The following is a 9,371-nucleotide window of genomic DNA, read 5'->3' on the forward strand; positions in this document are numbered from 1 at the left end:
TTTGACTGCCCTGTGACTCAAATCCAGCGGGTCCTGGGCTGAGCTCAGGTGTAGTCACTGTGGATCATGGTTTCGCAATCACCGTGTTCCAATAGCCAGCATCTCCAAAGAATGACTAGAATTGTAGTTCGGTGCTTGTTTTAGCAGGAAGCGTTGCCTTGACCCCAGAGGCCTCCTCTGTTAAAGATCTCACAAGGCTTAGGGACAGATTTCCACTTTCTTTCATTTGTTTATCCGACCCCTGTTTTTTAAGCACCCATTAGGAGCCAGGGACTAATGTACAGTAAATTTGCTAAAACTGATTTAGCTCTTAGGGAGAATGAGGCCGCCATTGTGATAACTACGGTTGTGTTTCTTTTGTGTTTTCTTCTTTTCCACCAGGTTGGCTTATTTTCTTGCCCATCACCTTGCCCCGATGGCAAGAAGATGGTCCCCTCACAGAGCTGCCACCGTCTCTTGACTCTCAGAAGTATTAAGTGTGAAGAGCTCTCCCTCCCAAAGCCTAATGGCGTCTGGCACGTGGGAGACGCTCATTACATGAAGATGCCTGAGCCCTTCAGATGTGTTGACTAGTACTTTGGGATTGGAAGACTAGGAAGATTGATTTGTGGAGTCTTGGAAAAAAATCTTAAGTTGGCCATTACTGGCATATTTGATATATGTATATGCTATTTAATATGGTTTCATTTTTTAAGAAAAATAGAATGCCCTTCACCATGTTTTCCTTCTGTGGCCTATTGGACGAAGTCATTGTGCCTTTCGTGGTCAGGTTTGCAGTATAGTTGTAGTTGGTACTTTTATTTTAGGTCATTCAAGTTTATATAGTATTGTAGAGTTGCACGGAGGGAGTTCTCAGTCCTGAAAAATGTTTTGTCACAGTAAAGCTGAGTGTGGTGTAAAAGCGTAGGCTAGCGGGGAAGTCACATGGGGAGGGAAATGAATGTGCATGTTTATGATGGGCTGGCTGAATTAGGATGAGTGAGCAAGGGTAAGTGAATTCATCTTGGGACCCTAAGGGACACTTTCTTAGTGAGGACAGCATGTCATTTCTCTCCCACTCTCCTTCTTCTAAGACCGAGAAGGCCTGCATTGTTTCAGAAAGTCCTTACATATTTAAAAAATAATAATTTCCCTTGTTTCTTCAGTTTTTAAACAATCCCTCTCCGCCAGAGCTNGATTGACTTATGAATTAGGCTTCATGGTGAATATAGAGCTGGTGACTTCTAATTCTACCACTAGTATGTAATAGTAGTAATAGCAGCCCCAATAGTAAGAAGAAGTAGCAGTAGTAGTAGCAGCAGTCATAGTGGTAACATTTTTGAGGTATATGCTGTGTGCCTACACTGTGCTCAATTCCTTTAGTTGCCTTTTTATTTTTTAATTAAAAAAAAGGTTTTTTTACATTTATTTATTTTTGAGAGAGAGAGAGAGTGAGACAGACTGTGAATGGGGAGGGGCAGAGAGAGAAGGAGACACACAATCTGAAGCAGGCTCCAGGCTCTGAACAAGCATTCAGCACAGAGCCTGATGTGGGGCTCGAACCCATGAACTGTGAGATCATGACCTGAGCCGAAGTTGGACACTTAACCGACTGAGCCACCCAGGCATCCTTCTTTTTATTTATTTATTTATTTGTTTGTTTGTTTGTTTGTTTATTTTTGAGAGAGACAGCAAGCGGGGAGGAGGGGCAGGGGGTTAGAGAGAGAGAGTCTTAAGCAGGCTCCACACTCAGCACAGAGCCCAATGTAGGGCTCGATCTCACAACCCTGAGATAATGACCTGAGCTAAAATCAAGAGTCAGATGCTCAACTGACTGAGCCACCCAGGCGCCCCGCTAGTTTCCTACACTCACTTCTTTTTTCAGTTTGTAACTGCCCTCCTCACAAAACAGAATCTAGAACAGTTGCATGATTTGGGCTTAGAGATGAATATAGCACTGGTAGCTTTGAATCTTCTCACTGATCACTTGTGCCGGTGGTGGTGGTCCTAACAGTCATAAAAATAGCAGCCGTAGCAGCAACAGCAATGGTCACATCTTTGGCACGCATACTTGTGTGCCTGCCCTGGGCGAAATCCTTCCCGTCAGTTCTGTTATTTAATCCTTTTACAGATGGAAAAGTTGAGGTTCAGAAAAGTTAAGTCAAACAGCTGACGTGGGCGGGACTGGAGCTTGACCCCCACCCCCAGCTCTGTGCTTCCCAGACTTGTGCTTTTTGACTCCCTGTTATACCATGTGTGACCTTCTCTTCTGCCTTTCTGACCAACACAAAATTCAGAGAACAGATCTCTTTCTTTTTTTAAAAGAGGTTTTTTTTTTTAATTTTTTTTATTTCTAGGAGAGAGAGAGAGAGACAGCGTGAGCAGGGGAGGGTCAGAGAGAGAGGGAGTCACAGACTCGGAAACAGACTCCAGGCTCTGAGCTGGCAGTCAGCACGGGGGGCTCGACGCGGGGCTCGAACCCACGAACTGTGAGATCATGACCCAAGCGGAAAGTCGGACGCTTAACCGACTAAGCCACCCAGGCGCCCCAAGAGGTTGTTTTTTTTTTTTTAATGTTTATTTATTTGCACGCATAAGAGGGAGGGTAGGAGGGAGTGCGGCCTGCATAGGCAGGGGAGGGGCAGACACAGAATCCGAACCAGGCTTCAGGCTCTGAGCAACGTAGTATAAGTTTAAGACTCACACAGTGTTGTTTGATACATTTATGTATCATAATACAGTTACTCCTGGTAGCGTGGATACCTCTTTCACGTCACATAATTATCATTTCTTTTTTGTGGTGGGAACAATTAGGATCTAGCCCCTTGGCAACTTTGCTGTTTATAATACAGTCTTGTTGGCTGCCCTCACTCTGCTGTGCATTAGATCTCCAGAATTGATCTACTAGTTCCAAGTTTGTAACCTGAACCGAGCTCTTTCTTTAAGCTGAAGCCCTCAGATAGAAGCAACGGCGAGCTCGGCCTCTCTCCGTATGTGCCCCAGTAACACCCCAAACAACGCGTGATCGAAAATGAACTTTGCAATCTCCTTAACCCCGTTCTGGGCCACCACTGCTGTTCCTGCCCTGTCCTTTGTCTGGTAAACACTGCAGCTAGCCTGTCCCCTGTCATCCGTGAGTGTTCCGCCTTTTTCTTTACTCCTCTCCATCCAAGCCCTTGTCGCATCTAATCGCTGTTTAAATCTCTCAGTAGTGCACTTCATTTCTTTCAGTCCCCATGGCTGCTGGCCCTCGGACCGGAGCCCTCAGCTGTCTCCCCTGGAGACCACTGGGTCCCCCTGGATCCCCCNAAGTCTCCTTCTAGAACTTACTTCTTCTGATAGCCCGTTTCAGACCCCCCACAAGTCTGAGATCGATGGCCTTTTCTCCTTTTACGTCCTAAGACTTTGTATTTGCTGCCACTTAATGGAAGGTGAAAAAGGAGTATTAGCACGATTTTGTACTGGAAAAGCACTGAATTAGCATTTAGAAAACCCAGAGTTTAGCCCTGTTTGTCCGCATCATACAACTTCTTGGGGCTCTCTTTTGTAAATACGAGAGCATTCTAGTAGGGCCGTGGGTTTCAGTTTGTGTTGTGTTGTGTTGTGTTTTTTGTCTTGGAGCTCCATTGTTAAGCTCTTTTCTGGATAGGTCCAAATCTGGAAGCTGGAGGCGATAAAATGTGAAATCTAAGGCAGGACGCGGCCCAGGGGCTCAGCAGGAGCTCCCTGGGCCTCCTTCCCAGCTCCTGAAGGGCTCCACACACCCAGGGAGCGCCTTTTGGAAAGGTTGGCCCATGGGATCTTGAGGATCTCTTCCAGCAACCGGAGTCTTTGTGCCTTCAAATATTCCTAATTAATTTACTTAAGGAGCGCCTTTGATTCTATGCCCTTGTGCACCTGAAGGATTTTTTTTTAATGTTTACTTATTTTTGAGAGAGAGAGAGAGGACATGAGCAGGGGAGGGGCAGAGAGAGAGAGGAGACAGCGAATCTCAAGCAGGCTCCAAGCTGTCAGCGAGGAACCCAGCGCAGGGCTCAAACCCACAAACCATGAGATCATGACTTGAGCTGAAGACACTTAACCAGCTGAGCCACCAAGGTGCCCCTGTGCATCTGAAGTTTTAACTGACTTTTAAATTTGGTGAGTTTCAAATTTGAAAGGGGAGAAAAAGACATGAGGAGCATCTGTAATTCTGGGGTCTTTCTCCTGTGCAACCTAATGAGTTTTAAACAAATGACCATGCTTGACCTTTTATAAAAAACTATATAGCCACTGCCATCTTTAGTTGACAACGGCTTTTGAAGTCTACTGGAAAAGATCAGATGAGCCTTCTGGCTGTTAGGCATTGTGTTCTCTTAAAGGGTTAGTAACCTTCCAGGCAGAAAGTATTGTGGAAACATCGTTAGCTTTCTTTGTACTTTTGTCCATCTGCAGACAAATGGACAGTCATTAAAACTCTTCACATGAGGGGCAACTGGGTGGCTCAGTCGGTTAAGTGTCAGACTTTGGCTTAGGTCATGATCTCACAGTTCATGGGTTCAGGCCCCACATTGGGCTCTATGTTGACCATTCAGAGCCTAGAGCCTGCTTCGGATTCTGTGTCTCCCTCTCTCTCCGCTCATCCTCTGTCTCTCTCTGAAAAATGAATAAATATTAAAAATTTTTTTTTAAAAAACTCTAAACATGAACCTAGATGTGTGAGAAAAACAGCACTCTCCCTGTCCAGTAGCCACTAGCAATATGTGGCTATGATCGCTTTCAGTGTGATTAGCCCAAATTGAGCTGGACCATAGGCATTAAATATATACCAGATTTCAGAGACTTCTAAAAAACGTAACAGATCTCCTCAATAGTTTTTTTATTGATCACATGTCAGAATGCTAATTTTTTAGATATATTGCCTTAAGTACAATGTTACTAAAATTAATTTCACCTGCCCCTTTTTACTGTTTTGTTTTCAAAAGATTTAAAATTCTGTACACGGTTCATGTCATATTTCTGTTGGACAGTGCAACACTAAGAAAGCTGAAGATCTACAAATATTAAAGCTAGAAATTGTCCCACAAACTTGGAAGTGTTGCCCAGGGTCAGATCCTAAACACCTAAAGGTGGTGTCCGTGTTCTGCACGGTTTTAGAGCTCTGGAGAAGGAGGGAAGGCCAGGCTTCATCCTGTTATGTCCAAATGCTGTGTGATCACTGGCATCGCAGTCTAGTAATCCAAATAGAACTTAACAAAATTCAACCCTTTTCTGTGCTTCTTCCAAAGGTCTACAAACCCATTATTAGCGTGAGGGTCCTGACGTTAGCCTAGTTAAAACTAGTAGGTGTTGAAAGTAGGATCTTACTCCGTTCGGAGCTCCATAGGTCTGCTATTGAGGTCTTTATGAATCAGGCCAACCACAAGGGACACCTTGTCTCTTAACCCCAAATCCTTTGGGGATTTGCGAGTTGACCCTGGGAGTAGTGGTAATATGAATAAAAATAATACAACTGTGGTTTCCTATTAGAGTTTTTCTGCCGCATAACCATTTCTCATTTGATTTTGGTTATTTTCTCCTAATAAGTACCTGGTGGACCATAACTTTTCAGACATTAAACAAATATTTATTGGGGCGCCTGGGTGGCTCAGTTGGTTAAGCGTCCAACTTCGGCTCAGGTCATGATCTCACAGCTCATGGGTTCGAGCCCCACGTCGGGCTCTGTGCTGACAGCCAGCTCAGAGCCTGGAGCCTGCTTCAGATTCTGTGTCTCCCTCTCTCTCTGACCCTCCCCTGCTCACACTGTCTCTCTCTCTCTCTCAGAAATAAATAACACATTAAAAAAGAAAAAAGAAAAACAAATCTTTATTGAGTGTCAACCTTCTGGCAGGCACTATTCTAAGCCCTAGAGATATTCCAGCAAATAAAACAGGAAAAATGGAGTGAACATCCTAGAGGTGTACCCTCATGCTAAGTTGTAAATCAAGGGGGTGTCATTTAGGGTTCTATGAAGTGCCTTTTACTTATGACATGTCAAGTTAACCTTTGACTTCCAAGATATTTTATCTCCTCACAGGACTTGAGAATATGTATGTTTTTGCTTTCATTATATTTCTCATTTCCTCCCCCAAAGGAAGGTAGTGTGCTGGGGAGAGAGCGCGGCAGTGGCCCTGGGGTGTTTTCTCTTCTTACTTTCCCTTTCTTAGACCGCAGTGAACAGGTAATTTTCTCCCACAGGAAACTTAGGCATGGAAACACTTACCTAATTGGATGTAACTTTACTGCTATAATTACAGTGATTTCAGAAGTTGAGTTTAATTAAAATAGGAATCCTTACTCTGAAAGACTAAGTGCTTGGTACTCAAGTAGAGGTACGCACAGGTGAAAATATATATGAGGAAAGATTACCAACTTTTTTTAAAGTATTGTTTTAGTAGTATTAAAATTGTGGAGATCGTCACGGTTCATGGGTTCAAGCCCCACGTCGGGCTCTGTGCTGACTGGCGGCTCAGAGCCGGAGCCTGTTTCAATCTGTGACTCCCTCTCTCTCTGACCCTCCCCTGCTCATGCTGTCTCTCTCTCTCTCTCTCTCTCTCCTAGAAATAAATAAAACATTTAAAAAAAATTGTGGAGATCGTATAGCACTGCTTTGGTAGCTTTGATCCATTGGTTTTCATGGTTTGTACCAAGGGTCAACAATTCATGGCAAGTATGTCGCAGAGAGCACTCAGCCAAATGGATTCTGGGATACACTTCTCCGCCTGTTGATATGGCTCTGTTTACCTTTATAAGAGCTAGATTCATTGGGGGTACTTTCCTTCAAAGGACTTGACGCAGTGCCCTTCCCTGCCTGGCTATCTATGACTCTGTGTGTCTCCCCTTCCAAGGTGGAAGCAGAATGGAGCCTTATACAGTCACTATCAGTGATTGCCAACTCTTTTATTCTTGGTTTTCCCATTCTCTTTTGAGATCCATACTATTGGTTGAGATCCATACTATTAATTGGTCGATGCATGAAATTTCCTGTATCTGGAGCCAGTTTTTTTCTTTTTTTTAAAGACTAAGGAATTGCCTCTTTAGCCTCACCTTCACTAGATTTGTTATCATGATTCTATCTGAAGAGAAGGTAGAACGTCTTCTCTGGCATTTCATCTGATTAGACTTTTCCTGTCACTGACTAGGAACTTTGGTAGCTGGTTAGCTGTAAGCATCTTTGCTCTCTACCTGCCTTTTCACGCTAACATTGCAATATGTCTTTCAGGTCTTCAATTCAAAAACAGCTGAACTACTTAGTCACCATCAAGTGGAAATAAAACAAGAATTTCCAAGAGAAGGGTATGTTACCTGGTTTAATATGTAAAGGTACCTCGTGTTTATTACTGTATCTCACTTTACGTGCCCTGTGGCTTTGTAAAGTTTACTTGACCAAACCTCTCCTGAGGAGATTGGAGGGATAGTTTTCAGTCAGGGAAAGAAACAGTGCCTTGGTGGCTCAGCAAAAACATGTGAGTGATTGACTGATGGCTTTGGAATCCAGCGACAGGAAAGGAAGGCATAATAAGGTTGTAAGGCAAAGGAGTATTAAATATCAGAAAGCCCACATTGACCTTAAGTCCTTTAGTTCTGTGTCTCCATCACTGCCAACCACTGCTTTGCTGATTTGAGTGGAAGGGCTTTTTCCTTAAGTGAAGATACCTGTTTTTTGAAAAAGCATTCACGTATCTTATCACCTCACGGCCACAGTCATCCTTAGGAATAACGTACGTATCTGGTAGTTGTGATTAAATAGAATGTTAAGTATATTGTTGAACATTAATGATGTTTACGATATAACCACTTGGGAAAAACTGTGTGGCAGTTTCTTATAAAATCAGCCATATATCTGTAGCATCGTATACTCTTAGGAATCTGTCCAAGAGAATTGAAAGCATATGGCTATAGAAAGATATACATGAGTGTTTATAGCAGCTTTATTCATAATAGCCTAAACTGGAAACAACCCAAATGTCTGTCATCAGTAGAATGAGTAACAGTGAAATATCATTCAGCAATCTTTAAAAAGCGAGCTGATGCATGTACCAACTTGGTTGAGTCTTACTAATATCATGAAAAGTGTAAGAAGCGGGACACCAAGAAGCACGTGTACATGGCTATATCTGAAATTTAAGAAGAGGCTAAAGTAATCTAAGATGATAGGAATCAAAAATTGGTTGCCTGTGGAGTATGTGATTGACTTGAAAGAATCATGAAAGAATTCTCAGTGATAGAAATATTTCATATCTTGACTGGGGTGTTGGTTAGATGGGTACATATATTTGTTAAAACTCAACAAAATGCATACTTTTGATCTGTTGGTTTTACTTTAAAGTTTAATTCCATTTAAGAAAGAGAAGAACGGGTGTCTTACCAACTTTTAGTGTTTTCTTTCCATGAAAAATGCTCTCCTCCATTTTGGAGAATTTCTTTACCAATGAAAGATATTGATATGGGACCAGCATTAGAATGACTGTCCACCGGCCTACTCCCAGCCCAATGGGGAGAGAGAGCGCCTGGGTCTTAGAGGGACAGAAGTTGGAAATATGTGGATGGAGTTTAGGTTTTTAGAAAAAGAAATTAGAAGCAGAACTCAAAGCTCAGGAATCCAGGCTGGAGGAAGGCAAAGAACAAAGGCTTTTGGAATTCCCTTGCGCTTCCAGATTGTAGGGTAGGGTTTGGAAATCTTGGGCCCTTTCTGCTTGTGGTTTTCCTCAGTTGCCGTCTTTTTTTCCACATTTCTCTTCCTTGTCATTTATTATGTGCCTTTCCTCTTTCCGAGGTCCTCGTACCTTACCAAAATGGCACCAGGATCAGGTCTGAAAAGTGGAATCAACCACTTGTCTACATGAAATAATTGCTGGAAGAAATTTAAATTTCTTCCCTAAATCTTAAGAAAATATTTTGGGCGAAACAGGCAAAAGACCTTAGTATACTTATTTGACTTTTTAGAATTCCTTTTGCTTTATAAATAAATAAGTACATACACAAATAAATAAGTAAATAGTAGATAAATCATCTATCCATCAATCCCAAGGGGTGTGTGTGTGTGTGTGTGTGTGTGTGTGTATATATATATACATCTCAGCCTACTTAGAAATAGCTAGTGAGAGGTAAACATGCAGATAGTTTATCAAAACTTGTCAAAGCCACAGGATGTAACAAATTGGGAAACCGATCTCTTACTGGATTTGAAAAAATTATGTAAAAGTAGGTAGAATATGTGCTTTTTGTGGACTGTCATTACTTGCCTTCTTCCAAATGATTCATTACTATATAAAGAATAATAAAAATGTAAGGAAAATATGCTTTTGTTGAAGCTATTTCATTAGAATATTGGCTATGCTTTGCTTTGCTAGTCTAATTTTTGCTGACTTATG

The 9,371-nt window shown here is 42.3% G+C and overlaps 1 protein-coding gene across 1 annotated transcript in view; it reads left to right on the forward strand.

Moving 5' to 3' along the window:
• Positions 1–9,371, forward strand: part of GK (glycerol kinase) — a 75,769-nt gene that overhangs the window by 3,930 nt on the left and 62,468 nt on the right. The window contains exon 2 of the mRNA XM_077745321.1: positions 7,220–7,293. Coding sequence (XP_077601447.1) covers positions 7,220–7,293 — 74 coding nt within the window. The remainder of the gene's footprint in view (positions 1–7,219; positions 7,294–9,371) is intronic.

Source organism: Crocuta crocuta, unplaced genomic scaffold (assembly GCF_008692635.1).
Source record: "Crocuta crocuta isolate KB4526 unplaced genomic scaffold, BGI_CrCroc_1.0 scaffold630, whole genome shotgun sequence".
NCBI lineage: Eukaryota > Metazoa > Chordata > Mammalia > Carnivora > Hyaenidae > Crocuta > Crocuta crocuta.